At 39.6% G+C, this 23,164-nt stretch overlaps 1 protein-coding gene across 2 annotated transcripts in view; it reads right to left on the minus strand.

The window, feature by feature from the left end:
• Positions 1-22,766, minus strand: part of lats2 (large tumor suppressor kinase 2) — a 33,098-nt gene extending 10,332 nt beyond the window's left edge. The window contains exons 1-3 of one of the 2 annotated variants that reach the window (XM_036003796.1): positions 22,528-22,766; positions 11,246-11,500; positions 10,765-11,157 (exon numbers count right to left, since the gene is read on the minus strand). In XM_036003796.1, coding sequence (XP_035859689.1) covers positions 10,765-11,130 — 366 coding nt within the window. In that variant the 5' untranslated portion in view covers positions 11,131-11,157; positions 11,246-11,500; positions 22,528-22,766. Of the gene's footprint in view, positions 1-10,764; positions 11,501-22,527 lie in introns of both variants that reach the window. The other variant, XM_031314841.2, reaches the window with a different exon arrangement.
• Positions 22,767-23,164: the final 398 nt, after the last annotated feature.

Genomic DNA, 23,164 nt, shown 5'->3' on the forward strand with positions numbered 1-23,164 from the left:
TGCAGCAGAAAGAGCTCCCTTCAACTGACTGGTGTTTCTGCAGATTTTATCCCAGTTAACACTAAAAATACATAAACTTTATATCACCCCGCGCGCACGCACACACACACACACACACACACACACACACACACACACACACACACACACAATATTGTGAAAAGACTAAATTCAGCAGGCCATGGATTAAGACATGGATATTGTGAAAAGGATCATGGGATTTTGGAAGCAAGCTGCAATAAAGATTCCCACAGCCAACTCTCAAATCTCGGATATGGGAGCTTCCTGTCATCAATAATGCACCACCCAAATTATTAATAATTAGGAATGTCAAGCTGATTTAGTTTGCATATGATACTAAAATATCATAATAATAGCTTAAGATTGTAAGATAAAGTAAAATGAGTGGCCTAGCGGCTTCCACAACTTCTCTAGAATATCTATGCAGCATAAGAATTGAATTCTTCTTATTCTTCATGTAAAATGGTCATTTTATGTGATTATTGCCTGTTGGCTCCCTCCTCAATCACACATGGGGAGCTCATCTCAGGCTCGAACAGGTGGGTCACTGTGAAAGCACAGAGCTATGTAGGTCACCTATGTGAAAAATGTTGGTTAACCACTTTGGCATTTTCTATTCATCAGCTGCCGTGTAATTTATGCTCGAGACACGGCAGCCAAGTGTGAAGCAGAGCATTCCTTTCGCGTTTACTGCCTTTTATTAAACAATACCAATCATTCCTTTGGTTCTTGTTCTAATTTGAAGCAGGAGATCTTAAAGGCTTTTCAGCTCAAGATTCAAATGAGAAATCCATTCAACACCCTAAACACGTACTTAGGTTGCACAACCAATTGTTTTATAATAACAATATTTTGAAATGTTGGAATTTATATAATAAAAAAAAAGCCAAACTGGCAGTTTAATGGACTTAAATCATAACAAAGTTATGTTTTTTAGGTGTTTGGACACCTTCAAGACACACACATTTTAAAAAAAAAAAAAACCCACAACCAATCCCCCTACATTTATGTGTATGTGCTTATTGATCTAGTTACTTACAGGAAGTATGATCAAATTGCTATTGTCACTTTATATATTGAGTGAAAGTAGTAATACTACACTGTAAACAAATACTGTTAGTAAAACTCTGACATTTCAAATCTTACTCAAGTAAAAGTACAAACCTATTAAGATCAAAATATACTTAAAATATCAAAAATAAAAGTACTTATGATTCAAAATGGCCAATTTCAGAATAATATATTTTACTACTGGATAACAATTATTATTAATGTTTATTGAATGCATTTATATTTAGCATTTATAATCTAAATCTGCAGAGTAACTTAAATCGTCAAATAAAATGTACAGTATTTCCTTCCAAAATATAGTGGAATAGAAGTAGCATAAAGTGAAAATACCTCAAGTACAAGTATCTCAAAATTGTACAGTATGTCTACAACAAAATGTTTCATCTGTTTCTGTTTATCTACTTGCCAGCCACGCAGTAATATCTATTTATTAGCAAAATCACGTCTCATTACAGCCTGGTTACTTAAATTCACCTCATTCATGTGCTTAATGTACACATCTCCTGCACAACATGGTTGATCTGACCACACCTGCAAATCACAATTATTTTCGACAGTGTGGTGGAGGAACCATGGATGTATAATAAGAGAAGGGGGGGGGGGGTACGATGAACAACTTCCTGTCTTTTTCACAATAGTAAACCAGTAAACAAACAGGACAGCAGAGCGTGAGGTAAACAGAAAATCTGTCTTTGCCTCTGCGATGGAGCGACCCACACCTAGATGAGGAAATCCCCTCCAATGGCATATGACCTCACTGCAAAGACATCTCAGACCTCGGGCCGGCAGCTCCGACAGAGCCGACATTCAGCCCAGACACTCAGGTGCCCCTGCTGGTCACGCGCAGTAACAGTAGCTGCAAATGAAAGTCTTTTACAAATGACATTAGGTGGGTGTTATTATGGGGCACAGCAACCCTAACAGTGTTAAATCCTTGCTCCACTCAATAAAATATATTACAACAATGATAAACTATAACTAACTGAGGGTGCTTTAGATTTAAAACCTACATATGTGCATATTTATTATTACTATATTGTCATTAAAATCTGTTCTTGAGCAGTAACTAAATCCTTAGTATCTAGATATAAAAAAAAATAGGTGCTCTGCCACTATTATAATAACATGTGAAATATTATTTATGGACTATTGCAATTGCCTCTCTACTGCTCTTCCCAAAAACTCCATTAAATCACAGCACATTCAGGCTGCTGCTGTTGCTGCCAGATTTCTAACAAGAACCAGGAGAACTGAGCACATTGTTCCTACTCTTAAATCTTTACAATGGCTGCAGGATCATTTTAAGAAGATTTTAAAGTGCTGCTGCTAGTTTATAAATCACTCAGCAGCTGAGCAGTCAGATAGAAGTGCCTCGAGTCAGAGACAAAATGGTAAAAATGCATTTAGCAACTTCCTGATGATCTTCAATGTGCAACCTTAGCTGCTTTTACATACAATTAATTAGTTTTCTTTTAATTCATTTTCTCTGTTGCAACTTTTTTCCTTTAGTACATTCGGAGCAACGTATTGCTGGACTGTCACTGCAATTAAACTATTTACAGTCATTGACAGATTATTGGGTACACCCAGGAAAAAATAATGCGGTCCAATAGCACTAGTCTCGCTTTGCCAGACCCTCCTCCAAAGCGCGCTGAAGGAGAGTCTGGCTACTCCACATAGCATTCGGGGATGGGAGGAAAACGTGCTCTGGTTTATTGCCATTTCTTTAAACCAATCACAATTGTCTTGGGCGGTGCTAAGCACCACTGAAAAGCCACTGTGCCACTGCAAAATAGGCTCAGAAGGAACTTGTTTTGGTGGAACATGTAAAAGTTGTTTTAGTCGTGCAGCAGAAAACTCAGATTGGACAGATAGTCTAGCTAGCTGTCTGGATTTACCCTGCAGAGATCTGAGAAAAGGTTAACCATAGTCCTCAGAAATCCACCGGAGTTTAAAATGCCAACACAAAGGAAGCCCAAGGCAACGGATATCTGGCCTAAATCAGTGAAATCCGGCGGATTTTCCGGCGACAACAGAGCAATCCCGGAAGTGGAACGTCAATAATATAGACTAAATAGCACAGTCCTGCAATATCCTGCCATCATGAAGATTATAATGTTCATTTTTTTGTTAAAACTGCTTTAGAGAGGTGTTGATTTAACTGTATGGTCATTTTGGAGTCTGTAGTTCGTGGTGCTGTTGAAGGTGTTTCTATTATTGTGTCCACCCCATTTATATCAGTGAGGGAAGGCTAAATACCCGACACACCCCTGTAATGTTATCTAACAGAAGCAAAAAAGGAAATGCACGAACAGCTGAGGAAAGAAGTTGTATCCCTGTGCAGCCATATTGTGCCTCTTCTGCCTGCAGTTTCTCAGACACACTGGCCACTAGCTTTATTTGTTGGGAGGAAACTAAATCAAAACGTACATGATTTAAAAGTAGGACAACCATGGACACAATCAGCTCTCAAAGCCAGGAAATGCCAAGGCCACACACTTTCTATGCCTTGTGTAGTGTGTGTGGTGTCCATCAAAATGCGACTATATAGGTGTAAATTCACTACTGCGTGCACACGCCTGCTTTAGTCCCCTCCCATTGCATTCGTGTTCGTTCACGCACACACACACACACACACACACACACACACACACACACACACACACACACACACACACACACACACACACACACACACACACACACACACCACTGTTTATACTCTGCTTCCTGTGTGTTTGTGTGCATGTGTCTGTTGCATTCCTGTGTAGCCAATAGGAAGTGCTGGCTGCCAGAGCCGCCCAGTAAGGTCACATTATGTCTTTCTACCACGTCTTTCCTCCTGGATCCCAAACCTTCAAATTCTAATTTGCGTTAATGGCAAAAAGATAACTAAGTACAGTATTACAGAGTTGTACATGGTTTACAACGTGTATAGTACAGTCATTTTAAAGCCGGCCATCATAGAGAGAGCCGAACAAACATTAACTGTTCAAACGGAGGTACACACCTTCAGACACCTTCTCTCTTAAAGGCATTCAAAATTGTGTAATGTAACGAATGAAAAAAGAGAACTCGAGAGAGAAGATCAAACCCTGACTTCTTTATCACTTCCATACCATGTCGGATTGCTAGTTACTATAAAGTTTCAAAACTGTCAGACACAGCCCTTCCAAATTTCAACTGGCTACATTTATTAAACCGCCTCCCGAGTTCAAGATGAGTCATCAAAAATATGTTAATGCTTTACAGGGGAGGGCCTTTGGTATAAACATCTCATTTTATACATAAGGACTCAGGAGAAGAACTTGGAAAATGTATTTTTAATTTTACTGTGTCACTTTAAATACTATTCTTTTAGTTGCCTTCTTCAATGTGGAATTGTTTATGTGCAACAGAAGAGCTCTATTGTGGGACTTCTTCAATAAACTGTATATTTTGTTTCACAGAATAGTAAACCAGTATTTGTATAAAAAAGTATAAAAATATTTGTTTCAAACATTAAACAGTTCTTAGACAGAAAGTCATATTCCAACCGAGATATTTAACCCTCAAAAAACCATGAGAATGCTTTTAATTGTTCGGCGCTTCCTCTCATGGATCGTGTGTGTGTGTGTGTGTGTGTGTGCATGGACTGGGTGGAGGCAGGCCTGGTGACCCCGGCTGTCATGGCGACAGATGTTCCTTGCTCACATTCCTCAGCCCAGGAAGCAGGAATTCAAGCTATTCAGGATAGTCTTTCTCCCATTTCTCTCTCTCTCTCTCTCTTGAAAACATCCAGGCCACATTTGTACCCTTGTCATAATGGTTGTGGGCCACAAGCCGCCGAGTTATCCCAAACGCATAATCACCAGCCTACAAACTCTACACACAAACTGCTCCGACAGAAGCACAAACACACTATTTTCTTTGCACGACAATGACAGTCAGTTTTTTTATATAAGTTTTCTCTTTGACCCAATTCTGAAACACACTCCAGCATGGGAAAATCAAAGCCATATGGAGGAAGTTCAGGAGCAGAGTGCAGATGGATGCCGAGAGGGACGTCCATGCATCATTTCCACACAGATAGCCATAAAACCTGCGCTGTCTTCCTCCACTCTTTATCATCCATGGCACCAACGTGAAAAATCTCCAAGTGTAGCGAGGTTACACCTTACTTAAAAATGATTACAGTGTGAGCCAAGGAAAGCCAAGTCCTCTACCCCAACATGCAAACCATGAACACCAATGCATACACTGCTTCCAAGGCACTGCCTGTTGGCCTCATCGTTACATCAACACCGCAGTGTTTGCTTGCTCACACGTCGAAGGCTTTAATATGCTTATCATGCACTGGATTCCTGCATTGCCGCAGTTTGGCCTGTACGTACAGTAGAATGACTGTGAAGACGGACGAGAACTTCAGGGAAGGGAAACGCTGAACGCACCCCTCCTTCCCCTTTACTTCCTTTCTTTGCCTGTCATCTCGATGCGTGGCATGCTGCCCCACACCCTCACTCCCCCTCCAAAACATTTCCTCCCTTTAAAAAAAAGTGGTTATGTAACGAGCAAAATTGCTCTGTAATTTGCAGCTGGAGAAGACGAGAGAAACAAAGGAGAAGGAGGAAGACGAGCACAGCTGATAAGAGTTGGGCTGAAAAAACAAGGTTGCCTCCAGAAGAGGCAAAATAGAAATTAGGTGAGGGGTGTTCAAGGACACAGTAGATGATCTTCAGCAGCCATGAGGGCTCCGGAATACGCTTAAAAAGGAAAAATAGAGACCCACAACTTGGTGGCCTAAAAATGGAGGCTGCCTGTCAGAGGAGCTGAAAGACATCCAGAGTAACGGTACTAATGGATTATTAATGACACACAAATATTATACTATATTAGTACGATCAAGAGTGTGTGTGTGTGTGTGTGTAGGGGATGAGAGAAAAGTCGAGAGGTGTGTAAAGAAACATTGTAGTCTGTATTCAACATGTCAAATTAGCATCAGAGGCAGTCTAGAGAGAGAGAGAGAGAGAGAGAGAGAGAGAGAGAGAGAGAGAGAGAGAGAGAGAGAGAGAGAGAGAGAGAGAGCGCTCTGGCTGGTCAGACAACTGAATCAGCAATTTCACCCATTTAAGGCAAGTTCTTTTTACTATTTCACCTCTGCCTTTTTCGTTCTTCTTCCACAAACAAATCAACATCAGACCAAAATAAAGGGAAATATTCTCAAACCAGTTTGCATAGTTTATTTTGCTCGTCTTTCAATTATGTTTTTTGGATTATGAACTCAGACTACTTATTTCCTCTCATGCATCCATAGACTGTGGGTGTGGGTGTGTGTGTGTGTGTGTGTGTGTGTGTGTGTGTGTGTGTGTGTGTGTGAGAGAGCTGTTATTTGGCCATTAGTATTCACAAGTTCAACGTTTGACAATCCAGGATCAAATAGAACGATCATTAACAGGGAGATGATGCTTTGACAATTTACAGAATGTGGTGTAGACTGCAGAAAAATCATAAAAATTGGCAAACAACTCAACAACTCAGCTGAAACCATGTGTACGCAGGTCTGAAGTCTGCATGAGGAAATGGGTGCACCTGGAGGCGCGCACATTCTTCCTTTATAAATACCAGTGTATGTGTGTTTGTACGCGTTTTTTTGTGGGTAGCCTACACATCGTTTATACATCTGGCCCCAGATGTGATGTGTTGAGAGGAGAGCCTGACTGATGCTTGATGATTCTAACTGAACATAGTCATACTTTGTAGTTTAGGTTGGTTGGTTTATTATTTTATTCAGAGAACAGCCTTTTTTAATTTTCTCTAAAGATATGTTGTTTTAAAGTTTTTAGTTACATTTATTATATAGACCATTAAACCATGCACATGCATGGTTTTTTTTGTTGTTGCCTGTTCATGTGATAAATGTAGAAACAGTGAATGCTAAAGACATCATCTCTGTGTGAATTGATAATTTTGTAGAAATGTAATATAGTATTAAACATCTACATGAATGTATGGGTATTGACATATATAAATAGGCCCATGTAAGTAAGTAAAAGATGTGCTATTGTATGTAACTTTAGTGTTTATATGTAATTATGAGATATACAATTTTTCCGATTAAGCACCTGCCCCCAAAATGCCACAGAGTTTTTAAAAAACACTGTGGCATTTAACTTGATCTATTTTGCTCTGCATGTGAAAACTAAGTATTGGATTCTTGATTACTCGCATTTTTATTGGTACACAATTATTGACTTCAATTATGATGAATCATTCATTCACTGTAATTACGAAACAATTATTCAAAATTCCTAGCAAGAATGGAACAAACACATATCGACGGAGCCACAGCGGGACAAAGACCAGAGACAGAGGAGGAGGAGAGGCCACACATTGGGTGGCGACTCAACAGCAGCAGAAGGAACTGTTCCACCCTGCTGCAATTGAATGTCCACTTCCTGTTTGTATTGACTCTGCCCGTACTGCTCTGGTGCATTCACAATGGTGGAAGCAATGGAGGTCAACTAGCCGGCATTGAAACCGAGGAAATGGCTGCCGTTGGAGCCTGCAAGTTATTCACAGTTCCTTCTGTTATCTTTGACAGATGTTTGAAATACACTGAAGGAACTTTCAAGCTCTCCTGCCAAACCTAGAGTAAGTTGTTCTATATAAAAAAAAATAATTTCATACACTATATTTCTGCATTTTCAGATTTTTAAAACATGTAACCCTGTAAACGTTAATGTCAGTAAAAGATACGTACATTTGAAAGACAGAATACAAGTTTCCTTTAAGATTAAAAATACTATTTGTACATCTATTCAAATAATTAACTGCTGTGCCCCACTATCGACAGACAGCATCATAACTCCACTGTAGCGGGGAGAATTTCTTCGCAGTGTTGTGCATGGGCTTGAGCTGAGCATTCTTCACATGCCAAGCTCCATCGCAGAGCCCTTTAACCACCGGTCGGTGCACCGAATCTAAATTGGACCAGCTGCATTTTGTGATGACATGCTGGGAGTCGTCATTAATCAAACCTGCCTCATTCACTTCACTTAGAAACATTTCAAAGAACGCTTTTCAAGAGTTCCGTAAGAGAAGATACTGATTAACATGATGACATGATGACTTGGTTTTGGCTGCTAGTCAGACAATACATGCAGTAATTAATGCATATTCAGTGTGACAGTGGCTCTGAAGCCAAAAATACAGACTTCCTCATTAATGTTTAGCGAATCTATGTGGTGTCATGACATTTAATAAGCTTTCAAACTGGACTTCCTGGTTCATATTTCATTTTCCAATAATACACTGTAGCAACAAGCCCACATCATAGCGACCCTCATTGCATCGTTATTGCTATTGTTAGATTTAAACTTAGTGCGCTCAGTTTCAATTCAATTCAATTTTATTTGTTGTATCAAATCATACAACAGTTATCGCAAGACACTTTATAGATAGAGTAGGTCTAGACCACACTCTATAATTGACAAAGACCCAACAATTCCAATAATTTCATTGCCCCATTGCAACGACAAGGTGCAACATGATGCACGTCCTTATCCAGAACAGGTGCAATGAATTGTAGTAGTAGTCCACTTACGTACTCTGTGTCAAAGAGCATGGAATCCGTTTTTTTGGACATGCATGAGAGCCATTTCACAACCTGAGAAACTCTTCAAACTTAACTGAAGCTGTAAATACGGGAGATAAAATGGTTCTAAAAGTTTTGAGATAAAATGTTGTGGTTTGATGTTGACGCTTCTTCAACTCCAGGGAAGTGAAGTGACCCCTGATTAACAGCAGCCACATGACCCCTTTATTCAGTGACTTCTGAGGCTGAAGGTTGAGTGTAAAAGAGGCCCTCACTTCCAGGGGAAACACTCTCCCTCCTCACTCTTCTCCAGAGACGTTTGATGGCGCTCTCGCATTCCTTTGTGCAGGACAGAGGGACTAAACGCCAAACAGCCCAGTTGGGAAATCCACCTGATATTTCAACATTTCAATGTGAAGGCCCGTTACGTAACCACAGCGCTGTACACTTGGCAGGGAAGAATTGTATTGTAATACATCTAAGAGTGTATGGCACGGATTTGTACATCTGAGTGAAGTGGCAGTGAGCAACACTTGCTAAGACCCTAACATATTCATACTCTGCATGAACTACACTACAATACACCCTCTGTCTCTCTGCTTCTTGTGGATGTCTCACACATTCATACAGTAGGGGTGTAAAAATATATGGTGGCACAATATATTGCAACACAAAAATGTGAAAATAGCATAATGGCAATGAAAAACCATCCATGCCATAAGTGTCAACTGCTTCCTGTAAATCTTAACAAGCTTGCAGAAGTTGTCCTATACCTAAAATGACATTGTTTTGTCAAAACACACCAAAAACGTATTCAACCAAGTTGACATTTGTTCTTTTTTATCTATGAGGCCATTCTCATCCATTCACATTTGTATTCATTCATATTTTACTTTAGTTTAATGAGATAAAGAAAAAAGAACCTTTATGTTTTCAGGAATTTTTTTTAGGAAATTCTATTATATGCATTTTTTTAGTACATTGTAAACTTTAAAAGTGTTTATAGATAAAATATCCAGTTGGAATTTGGTTTTTGTGGCTAATACAGTTAGAAATTCTTTTAATATAATATTGCCATAAAGCAGACTGACTCACTGAGTTACAACTAGGGGTGCATAGCCTAGAAATCTAGCCGCATGCTAGTGGCAGCAAATTTAATTTGCTGCCAGGAGTGTAGGCACTCTCCAGTGGTTTGCGAGCTGGAAAAACCAAACTCTGGTCAGGCCAATCACATCGTGTATAGAGTCGGTGGGCGGGCTTATGGCTGCTGCTGCTGGGAACAGCGGTCTTCTGGAAGACTTGGAGTTAAGCTTTTCTTTGAGAAAAGAACAAAGAACGGCACTGAAATCATTCTTAAAAAAGGAAGATGTGTTCGGAGTTTTGCCGACCGGATACGGCAAAAGTTTAATCTATCAACTAGCTTCGCTACCTTCTTCGTTGCTCTGCCTGGTTGTAGCGCTATCCTATTGCGTGCAGAGGGAATTTGAAAGACAACCGTTTATCCTGCCCCTCGGATTGAGCTCTGTCAATGGTGAGTTCCCAGACCCAACATCTTGATGTGGGTCTGGCTTGTCAGGCTAGGGGTGCATGATATATCGACTCAATATCGTTATCGCGATATCATGTTGCGCAATATTATATCGAAAGTGTCGCGATAAGTATGCAATATTTTTTTATATTTATTTTTATTGTTTCTAACATGTCCTGTTCTGTAGACATGGTCCTTATTTATTTATTCATGTTGGACCAGTCCAATATGACTGTCAGTTGAAATAAACCTTGTTTTATTTGTTATGAATCTATTTTGATGCGTTTTCCCATAACTTTTGTAATTTTACATATGTTTAAAAATATTGAAATTAATATCGATATAGCAATATTCAAACTCAATATCGCAATATCACATTTTGTCAATATCGTGCAACACTAGTTACAACGTAGCCTACAAAGCACTAATACGAACCCAGATATTAAAAGGGATGGTTAGATTGGTATAGAACAGAAGTAAAGTGCAGCATCTCATGCCCAGGAGAGGACCATACACCCCTACAAGAAACTGTCAAGACACAAACCCCATAAATACTCTCTCTCTGGCTTACCTGGTCACAGCCGGCGTTAACCAGCTCCTGCAGCATCTGCCGGTTGACCTCCCCGGCGCCTGCAGGGTGCCCTGACCCGGAAGATGGACCCGACTCATTGGCAAAGGGCATGAGGGACCTGCGGATTTCCCGCAAGGCATTCTGGTAGTTGTTGAACTTCTGCGGGGGTCGGATCTGCTGCTGTCGGCTGGTTGTGTCTTTCCCGCTCTTGCAGTCGGCCCCTCTGCCACCGTCTGTCCGAGAGCTGCCCCCATGCAGGGCCTGGCTCACTAGCTTTGCCGGCTGCTTCAAACCCTCCTTGATCTCCTGAAGCCTCTGGCGTGTGTTGCCCACATACGGGGCAGCTGGGAAAGTCTTGGGCCTCATTGCCTCAGTGCCCAGGGAAGGCACCTACTCTAAAAGGGAAACACACACACACACACACACACACACACAGGCACTCCCCCACACTGTCCAAAAGATCCTTTTCAAGCTGGCTGACCTAAATAGTAAAGAGTCTCCACGAGCACAAATTGGAGGCACAGATTTGGAAGTATTTGTTTGTGTCCCTTATTTGTTTGTGTCTCTCTTTGTGTTTCTGATTCCTGCTGATGCTGGTGGGCTGGATGAAGGTGAGGTGTGGTACTACAGGCATTCCATGGTGTGACTTTCAAGGCTCAGGTTCCAGCTTATTCCAGGAAATGCAGCCGGTCCCCAGGGCACCGCAGAGCCAAACCATGACGCTGCCAATCTTCGCCTGTGAAGAAGGGGATGGAGTTAGAGCCTGGTGACTGTGGTCATGCATTGTGTTCATGGCTTTTTTTATATTCTAAAATTAAAGCTAGCGCTGGGCAATTTACATCTTAAGCACAAAAAGACCAAATATGTAGAAGTGAACCAGATAGGACACTGCTGAGGGTCTCAGACATTCTGCTGTAATAGAAGTTAATAGCCTGGGAATTTTAAATATGTTGGCGGCTCAAATCTCAAATCCTACTACTTTTAATGTATCACACACGTTGATATCAGTGCATTGCAGCAGGATATTGATTAACAACACCAATATAACATATGGTTTTTTTTTTTTATTATTATTGGAAAAGTATATATAGTATATATAAGTATATATATATACACATATACATACATACATACATACATATATATATATATATATATATATATATATATATATATATATATATATATATATATATATATATATATATATATATATATATATATATATATATATATATACACATACACACATACATACATATACATGTACATATAACCCAGAGAAGAATATTCTAAGAAAAGACAAATTAAACTGTATTCTTTGTGAGTCATTTAGTCCACATGAAGATCTTACAGAGATTCTGTAAGATATCCTTCCATAAGTCTGTGTATATCCTTCCATAACATAAATTTACACATACAGATCAATATCCACATGCATAACCACGTCTTTGCAATGTATAATCCTATGCTTATTTGTACTTAAATCCGCCAACAATTTTCTCACCCATTAGAAAAATAACTATATACAATGGAACCAAGGGATTTTTCATTACCATTATTTCTATCAAAAAGGGAAGAGCATGGAAAATCAGTGAAATCATACAAAGTCTGCTCGTGTTGGGGCTATAAATTCAATCCATTTATTCCAGATCTGATAAAATTGGTCTCTTTGGGTCCTCAAAGAATATGTCAACTTTTCCATTAAGAAAATTTCCAAAATTATTCCATACCAATCCTCCAATGTAGGAGGCACTGGGTTCAGCCATTTTCTAGTGATTGATTTTTTACTTGCCGCCAAAAGGGCCTGCATCAGCTTTGTATCTCTCCTTCCTGTCGGGGACTCAACATGGCCCAAATACAGAGTCTCCAAGTTCATGGGAATTTGAGTCCCAAATACCTTGGCTAATGTTTTGTGAATGGTATTCCAGTATAGGTTCAATTTAGGGCAGTCCCAGAATATGTGGAAATGATTTGCCTCCATTGAGCCACACTGCCTCCAGCATGTCGGGCTCCTATTACTGTATTTTTCCTGGTGAGGCGTCTTAAAATATCTTATAACATCAATATAACATATGTTTTACATTGAAATGACAATGTTTTGAAATTTGGACACTTGTATTAGCGTAACCTTACTTCTTAATAGGTCAAACATTTCACAACAAAATGACAGATGGTTACAGAATGTGATAAACGCCACATGGGACCCATTTGAGACTGGTAAAACCTGGAATTCTGGAAGTCTGATTCAGTATTAGTAGTGCATGAGCAGTACTGGTGCATACCTAATGCATAATTCAGGAATGCTAGGGGTCATGAAACACCACCTGCCCCCCTCCACACCTCATCAACGCATTGCAGTGGTTGCACAAGTCAGCCCGTCACTACATACTTCTGCTACGTGGTCATCTGTAAACACCCTTGTGACAGCGAACTCCGACGTGGGGTCAAAACCAGCGGCCCTCCCTGCGGCAGCCTCTCTGCCTGTGATGCTCCCCTGTGATCAGACATTTAACACCATTTGACCGCCCTATCTGGAGGAGCATACTCCGCATTCTGCCACAGCAGCGTTACTCCTCCAGGGCAGATGGGATGACGTGTGGAGTAAATGCACATGTTCCTGTCCCGAGCCTCACGTGAGGACCTGCAGTCCAATGTGGAACACTCACACAATGAGACGTGAGGGGTTTGTGAGGTTTTTGCTGCATCAAAAAGAGAGGACGAGAGGACGGGGATCAACGATATTAAGCACAAAATTCACAACAAACACTGACGGACAGTGGCGCAAGTTGTATTTGGTTATAATTGTGAATCCAGAGCTCATGAACTATGACAAAGATTGATAGAGTTTCTAGGGCTGTGCAATTAATCGAAATGTAATCGTGATTATGATTTCGGCTCCCAATGATCACAAAAACTGAATAATCGAGAAAAACATATTATATTAACATATTATTTAGCTCATTACGTTTTGCAAGTAAACTTATTTTCTCTTGTGTTCTGAATGAAAAAATAAAGTTTAAATAGGAAAAGTACTAAGGCAAATTTAGTTTTTTTACTGTTGAATTATTTAAGTTTTTCCAGTTTTTAAATTCAATAATTGCAACATCTTTCCAGAAGTCAACGAGTCATCGTGTTAAATTATCGTGATTTCAATATTGACCGAAATAACCGTGATTATATTTTTTCCCATAATCGAGAAGCCCTAAGTGTTTCCCACAGGAATTTACTCTTGCCTGGATGAAAAAGTCTCTGAATCATATGTAAACCATCATAGGACAATAAAACTCCCCAATGACAGGATGAAAACAAGACTAAGAATCTACAGCCATGCTAGTGGCTCTGTGGAGCTAGCTATACTTAAAGGTGACTACACACAGAGCCGATAATCGGCCGTCGGACAGTCTGGCGAGGTCAGTGACTCGAGTCTGTTCGGTGTGTTCCGTGGCGTCGTCCGTCCGAGGGGCCGTCGTCCTTCATTTTGGCCGATTTGACATGTATAATCGGCGGGGCGGGCACTGCCGGCAGTCGGACTCAAATGACTGATGATGATCGGATTGGTGGAGTGCTAACCCGGAAATGGGGAACGGAATGAGCGTGACTAGAGTCTCTCAAAATCTGACGAAAATCTTTTAAACTGACCTTTGTGGATCTGAAATGAAGACAGATTCAGCAACTGCACGGCCTATATCTCGCTTAAAATGTTTTCAGAAACACGTTACGGTGAACTATTTTAGTCCAATATGAGATCGTATTCTGAACAAGCCGCCATGAGAATCTGTCTTTGAATTTCTGGAGAAACCAGACCCACGTGACGCGTTCGTCCAATCAGCTGCCGGTTTTCATTTTTGGGCGACAATACCAAGGGGGTAAGCGTCTCCTCAAAACCCGAACTTCCTATGGCGCCATTTTGATGCTAATAAGCACTCACCCCCCGTTAGCATTCCATTGACTGCCATTCATTTTGACGTCACTTTGACAGCGAAAAACTTTACATCTGAAGCGTTAAGACTTTATATAAAAGGCTCCATTACCTTGTACCTCATGTTATGGCTCCGTAGCAGACGTTTTTGTAAAAATAGGCTAACGATTGTGTCATAACCACAGGACTTACTGTCGCATAGTAGAGGAATTACTGTATAGTACAGGAGAAGCTGGCAGGCAGTTTCGACTTACATTAGCTGTTTAAGTGTAATTACTAATGTTAACTAGCATTTTAGTTAGCCATAATTAGCCTGTGTCCATGTTATCTCCTTACATATACCTACGCTCTCTGTAAGATTGGGAATGATTGAGATTTCTCTTGGCACAGCTACCAGAAGACTTACAACTTTCAGACAGGTTGCTCACGTCACATTTACGTCGTCTCTCTCAGTTGGAGGCTGCGCAGTAACGCTCAGCACTCACCGGAAAAGTGCTTCTAATATCCTTCACTGGTCTCCGTCCAGAGACACGGAATATGTTGGTCCATTCTTATATACTGTCTATGGACAATACAGATTAGCGCCGCCTGCTGTTATGGAGACATATTACGTCTCGTCGCTTTGGCGTGTTCCACCAAGGCACTTTTTTGACCAACTCGGGGAGACTGATCAGCCCAACTGCCTTTTCTGCAGAGGGTCGGCCGTCTGGTCTGTGTGTCTGGGCCTTAAGGCACAGCTGTATTTTAAGCTAAATGCTAACTTCAGCATGCCAACATGCTCACAATGGTAACATGCTGATGTATAGCAGGTATAATGTTCTATATTAGCGTGTTATCAATCACACATTTGCTCATTAGCACTAAACACAAATTACAGCTGAGGGTGAAGAATTAGTGAAGAATTAGTCTTGCCGGTATTTGGTCATAAATCAAAGTATTGGACAAACTTTGATTTGATGATTGAGGTTGATGAAAAGTTAAGGAATCATCAACATCCTTTTAATTCATCCTCATGACATGAATGTCTGTGTCAAATTTCATGGTTGAGTCACTTCAATATAAACCAAAAATGTCAACCTCCTGGTGAGGAGAAGTCAGGGGATCACCAAAGTCGAAAGGATTTATCTTCTGCCCCACATGAGATAATTAACTGCCTAAAATGTTTTGTTTGTTTGTTTATTTTGGTCAAATACTTCAAATGTTACAGAAGTCCCTCAAACCTGAGATGTCACGGTAAGTTTGATATTTGTTGTAATAAGGAAGTGGACGATGTGACGATGTTAGACCATATCTGATCTTCTCAAAGGCCAAAATCATATTTTATTTATTTATCTGACCCTTGTCACTACATGCAACATGCCCCTCATTAAGATGAATTAACAGCTTGCATAGTATGACAAAATGGAGATTATGTAATGTTTGCATTTCTAAGTTAATGAGCTTGAATGCAAGTGATAAAACCAAACCTGAAATAACATCCCAGATGATTGAGAGAAAAGATTTAATCTTTGCGTTCACTTTTACCATTTATTTATTTATTTATTTATTTACTTACATTTGGGAACCACCAAAAAAAAAGCAATGACAGATTTAAAACTGCGGTTTTCTAATGATAATTTCTTTCAACTAACTAAAAATCTCTGTGTGTCTTTCACGATTATATATTGTGCAGCCCTAATGTAATTATGTAATGTTTGTTGTCACGTGTAATGCTTGTTATGCTTGTATGCAAGTAGTGGATATGTTGAAAATGTTTGGATGTGTGCTGCTGTCTTTAACGTTTGACATTTCTCTTTTAGCCCCCCCCCTCCCTTGAGAGGCTTTGCTCTTTGCCGGGCTGCCATTGTAAATAAGACTTTGTTCCTAATGACTTGCCTGGTTAATTTGAGGTTATATTAAAAATAAAAATTGACAAATGACGGCCCTGAAACTGGCAGGCGGGTTGGTTTCCTGTCTAACTAAGCTGCTCACAAGCTTCAAATATCTTTCTCAGAAAGAGAAATATTTCCGTTTGGCTGGCAGATGTGGCAAGTATTCTGGTTTCCAGATACCGATCTGGTTTGGTACCTACATGGAAAAACTGCCAGACACAATCTCACACATCTTGGCAGGTTTCGACATGGCTGTGGTTTGTCTGCTATTCCAACCATTTTGTTAAGCAATTAACATTTAATTGATCTGGTTGTATTTCAAAAAGTCTGATTGGCAGGTAGATTAGTAAAAGAAATTCACCCGGTTATTTGAGCCACAATTATCCTGACACATGAAAGTAATTGATGAATGGAAGGCATTTCCTCGACCAAATCAGTTTTTTTTTTAAAGCAGGACACCTTTTAGTGGAATATCATGCTGAGAGGCATAATGACAAGCTGTTAATCATTTTTAAAACTTGTTTGTAGTCAGTTTAACCCGTGGCTGGTGCTGTTTTACCAATGAAAGTAAGCTTAACTATTAGCAAATAGCAACTGTAGGAAGTACCCTCAATTAGAGTTGCAAAGATTAATCGATTAGTTGTCAACTCTTAAATTAATCGCCAACTGTTTTGATAATCGATTAGACGGTTTGAGTAATTTTTTAAGACAAAAGTAAAAATTCTTTGATTCCAGCTTCTTAAATGTGAATATGTTCTAGTTTCTTCTCTCCTCTGTGACAGTAAACTGAATATCTTTGAGTTGTGGACAAAACAAAAAAATTTGAGGACGTCATCTTGGGCTTTTGGGAAACGCTGAGCCACATTTTTCACAATTTTCTGACATTTTATAGACCAAACAACTAATCGATTAATCAAGAAAAAAATCAACAGATTAATCGACTATGAAAATAATCGTTAGTTGCAGCCCTACTCTCAATCACCAAACAGTGATTCAACTTCCTCCAGGCATTGCGGCAATACTGTTTTTTTTTTTATGACAACTAGCAGTTTAATATTCCTTGTACAGTGATTATAGAACGGTAGTTAAACTGTTGACTAATCCTCATCTTATTGTTGATAGCTAAAGTTAGATAAATTAGCATAGTCGTAAATTAATTCTATAGCCTCATTTAAGTTCAAACGTGACGTTACTCGATAAATTGCGTCTGAAAAGACCTTAATGCATACTGTTAACCCTTGTGTTGTCCTCTGTCTGTTTTGCCTGTTCTTAAAACATAAAGTATAAATTATCACCCAATTCTGTGTTACATCTTCTTAGCCAACTTCATTCCAAATAATTGCCACTAGTTTAACACGTATTTATGGAATTCATAGTCAATAAACCTCATTCATATTAAATTATACCTCATTTTCAATTAAAAAAACCCAGAAATTATGAATTATTTTGACTAATAGTTAAGATCAGAGAAACCTACTGTATGCTGATAGATAATTACAGCCTGTTTTGTGTGTGTCAAATTTGACCCAAGGACAACATGAGGGTTAAACTGTTTTAACGAAATTCTGCTAGCCAATCAGAAACAAGTATTTTATGTTGCCTTGTGCAGAGTTCCAAAGTGGAAGGAGTTATTCTCTATCACTCTGGGTGTACAGGGTTCCGGAACTAAAAGTAATTCAATGTTGCTAGCGGAAAAATAAATCTAGTTTCACACCTTTGACTGGCTTCTTTTTTATAGCAAATGTCAGCCATGCCAAACATTAAAAACATGATTTCTCAGAAACTAAATGAAATAAAAGAATTGACTGAATTGCATAAACTGATGGGTCATAACATAGACCTATAGTATAATTACATTGACCAGGAGAATCCTGCATGTCTGTGTTGAATAACACTAAACATACCATTAAAAGAAAACTTCCAAATGGGAATTTACAGTGAGTGAAAATACCACATGTGAAGATTTTGGTCCTTTGTAATATTAAACAGTGGAAAACCGTTCATACCACGTTGTTATATATTTTCTCTAGATAGATTCTTATTAATGACAATCTCAACCATATCGCCCAGAGCTTTTCAGTACAGCACAGCAGTACTGGAATAATGGCATTCAGTAACCAATCATAAGAAGCCCTTGAACTACACCCCCGCCCGCCTCCGCCCTGGCAGACTTCATCCCTTTGGGCCATTTCTAAGAAGCACACAGCCCTCACTGTTTGTCCAGATAAAACATTGTATTGATAAAAACATGTTTCTTTTTTACATGGTGGGTGGTGGGGTAGGGTGGGGACAAGGGTGCCAAGCTGCATAAATGTTTCCCCATCTCTGGGATCTCTTGCCTCCATTCCTGTGATGCTTTAGGCGCCATGTCCAACCAATGAGCATTCCATTCCACAAGTAACTACAAGTAAACTCATACCACTGTTGAATCATGGGACAGTCTGGGACAAGTCTATGCTGACCAAAATAAACCAAAAAACAAGATGATCTAAAATGTACCAGAAACAAATGTGCATCGCTCTGCTGAAAAGCACAACTCATACACACATCCACAAACAGACAGCATACCTCCATACTTAACCCTAACCCTTCAACAACACATACCTAAGACTTATCTTCATATTGACCTAACTCTAAACTTAACTGACTCTAAATTGAACCACACTCAACCTGAAAATAGGCAATTCAGTTTTGCAAAAAGATGCACACTTCCCACTACAGTAAATGTGCACTGAAGAAAAACTCAACTTAATGTCTTTTAGTCCGATACTGTCTTAAAGTCTTCATTTTTTATAAAATAAGTAAATTCAAAAAAATCTGCAAACGGATAAAGATAATTCCACGTTTTGTCAATTTGCCTGAAACAATAATTTCTTCAAATAAAGAACATCACAAAATATTACAAAAAATGTCAGTTCAAAACTTCTATTAAATAAGTTGAATTGCATAGGAAACCAGTGAAATAATCTTGTATTCAACAAATTTTCCATATTTTTTTAGGCAAACAAACACTCTACTGAATGTCAAAGTCAATGTGAATCATTTCAACCTGCAACTCCTCTAATGGCCACTAGATGTTGACTCCTACTACACTAAAGTGAAAGGAAATGGACAACTTTTTTTCCGCACGACCTTTGGCTTTAAATAGGACTGTGTGTATATATATATATATATATATATATATATATATATATATATATATATATATATATATATATATATATATATATATATATATATATAGGGCTCAATTCTTAATGTAAGGATGAATATGTCTAATAATGCACCAGGTTAGAGGGTTCCTTGTACAATTTACAGCATTAGTTCTCTTCATACCCAAGCAAAATGGGCATTGTAACTAAAATAATATTCTAATTGAATTGAATATTGAATCAAATTATGACCCTGTGAATCAGTATTAAATAGATTTGGGAAATCAGAGGCGATAGTTTTGTGGGCTGCCATTTTTTTAAATCTAGATTGAGTGCTATTGACGGTGCCTTGGCTAATTAAAAATCACAGGGTTGTGCAGCATGTCCCATGCCGCGCTAGTGTCGCTTGGAACCTTGACCGAGGTGATACCAAAAAAATGCCAGGTCCCATCCATAACTTTTGCTCATGAAAACCCAAAAAAGAGCAGAGTCCTACAGTGGAAAAGCGGCATAAAAAAGGCTGTCACACACTTGCTGTGCTGGTTGCTACATCCTATTCATCCTCCCCTTTTCCAAAATGTACTGTAGTTGTTGTTTGTTTTTCTCCAAAAAGACCTAATTTTCCCCTTCTGACAAAATGCTGGGGACGAAATATGTTCTGGTATGTTGGTAATATTTGGTAACATTTACAGATTAAAATCTGACCCTTCCTGACTGCTTCCAGACTCTACCAGTGCTGCCCAGATAATGTCTTACCTGTTTGATAGATTTGAGAGAATTTGGACTATAATGTCTCTGGGGAAATTATGGTGGAGCGGGAAAGGACACAACTTTTACATTACATGTCATTTAGCTGATGCTTTTATCCAAAGCGACTTTTTTTAATAGAGGTAACACACTTCTGGAGCAACTATGGGTTAAGCGTCCTGCTCAGGGACACATTGGTTGATGTATCGCAGTGGGAGTCGAACCCCAGTCTCCCACACCAAAGGCATGGGTCATATCCACTGCACCATCACCACCAACTTCCTAAACAGTTGAGGGAAACTTACTGAAGTTGAAAGAGAGTGACACATGGTCTGTATGAGAGAGAAAAAGATTGGCCTGTCAGTGAAAATCAGTTGTAATCAGTGAGAAAGCTAAAGTGGTGTGGAACTCTCCCTGGTATGATGATTTGAATATATTTCTGTGTGATGCAGTTAACAGAAAATATTGTAAATCCAAATTCAGCATTTAAAAGATCCCTTAAAAAAAAAAAAAAAAAAAAACACACTACACATGACGTGACAGACACTATACCCAGGGGCTTCGGACTGGGAGGGGGAAGGGGACTGAGGATACAGGGCCCTCATGTGAGGAGGGTCCAAAAGGATGCTAGAATGAATAGCTGTGGATGCGGGGAGGGGCCCATAGAGAATGCCTTTGTACAGGGTCCAGAATTTTGTGCTACGCCCATGACTATACCGGCATACTTTTGCAGTCTGTGGTGTTCACCGTTTTCCAGAAACAGACACACATGAACTTCAAATTCAACCCAGGCCACAGCACAAGAAGCAGAGTTTACATCTACATAAATGTCTTATCCCAAATTTCACCAAGCTTCTTCTTCTATTTTGCCACCCTGTTGTTGTTTTATTCCCCTGGTTACCTGCTGGTGTACAATAAAACACACCACACAGCCTAAATAGCCACAGCCAACATATGTGTGTAGTCCAGTGGTGATTTCCCACTGCAGTCAGCCCCGTGGTTCTTCCCTGAGAGATAACTCCACACTGCCTGACAGAATTAAACCCAGCTGTGGCCTGATACCTGACGACACACTGTAGCACCATAGTCAAAGTATAATAGGCCTAATAATTGTTCAAAAAAATATGACATCCCGCTTCAGGGGACGGGCTGGCAGGAACATAGTGTCTAAATAAAACCTGGATGTTATGATTTGGGTTTGCAAAATTCAGGCCTGCTGCTCAGCATTCAAAAGGAGTCGTCTGCACAATGTTTGAGAGGTGTGTGTTTGAGCATAGTAGTAGTAGCACATCTGAATAAAACACTTGGTTGCATCAGTGCCAAACTGTGCAGGCCATTAGGCTTGGAAAAGAGTGACAATATCAAATGATATGCATACATCCTGGGCATTTCTTTCTACCTTTTCCTCCTATATTTTCACCCCTCTTGACCCAACAGACTCAGATACTATTTCACCCATTGTGTTATCTGTGAAAGATAAATGAATGCAGAATCGCCACTAAAACTTCTAAATGAAAGCAGGGTGTTCTGATACACAAAGTATATACACAATATGGATAGCTGGATGTCCTTTACTGTAACTCAGTGGCCCCTAACATGGAGTTTGGGCCCCTTAAAGGTTCATAAATTAGGGGGTTTGCAACAAAAACATGGGAATTTCAGCATAACTGACTGAACAGACTATTCTGTTTAGAAGTTTACTTTCCACAGTCGTGCCAAAGCTTTAAACCGTTAGAAAACGGTCTCTGTGTAGAGCACATTACAGTTTTTGCCTGGGGCCCCTGGGCATGCAAACGGTCAGAAACCCCTGTTTTAACGTCCTGTGGCCTTCCCAACTGTATCCCAGGCTGGGGCTGGGGGCTGAGAGGAGCAATACCAGAACATTCCTATGCAGAAAGAACTGAGGTATTCATGTTAACCCTAAAGAAAATAAATCAAATATTCTATATTCTCCTCATTTGAACACACACACACCATGAACACACCATTACGGATCTTTTCCTCAGCAACAAGTCGTGCAAATAAGTTTAGACCACCACTCCCCTCCACAAAAAAGTAAGTCTCAACTTACCATGTGATAGAAGTAGCAAGAATAACTCGGATTGAAGAGTAAATCCCGTCAAACGGCACCTTCTTAAAGTCCCTTTCTCGATTGATGAGCGCGTAGAAACAACCGAAGAGTTCAGTAAAGACAGAGGAACTGGGTAAATATGATGAAATGAGCCTCCATTTTCTCAGAAATGCAGCACAAAGTTGGACACTCGCTGCATTGTTCACATTCCACAGGTCACGTGATGGACCGACGCACGTCATTACCGAGCCAAAGATCGTCTATTGTACAGATAACTCACTCAGTGTGGCTTTGCTTTAGTTCTAGATAGGAACAACTATTGATCCCTTTCGGGGAAATTGTTAAGTTGCAGTTGCTCACAGTCAAATTTAAGGCAAAAAATTGTCAGTAAGTGTATAAAGTAACAGCTAAAGTGCAATAACTAAAAAGGTTAAGTAAAAGTAAAGTAAGATTAGGTTATTGTGTTGCTAAATGAATTGTAGGCTACTAATGCTATTTGAGTACATTGCAGTAGCTTATCTACCAGTAGCTTAACTAACAATCATGTTTATTTAAATGTGATATCAGCTTTGGGAAACGACAACAAACTAGCAAGTTACACGCTAGTTTTGAAGAAGATTTGGATTGTGCAACAAGA

The sequence above is a fragment of the Sander lucioperca genome, chromosome 8 (assembly GCF_008315115.2).
Source record: "Sander lucioperca isolate FBNREF2018 chromosome 8, SLUC_FBN_1.2, whole genome shotgun sequence".
Taxonomy (NCBI): Eukaryota; Metazoa; Chordata; class Actinopteri; order Perciformes; family Percidae; genus Sander; species Sander lucioperca.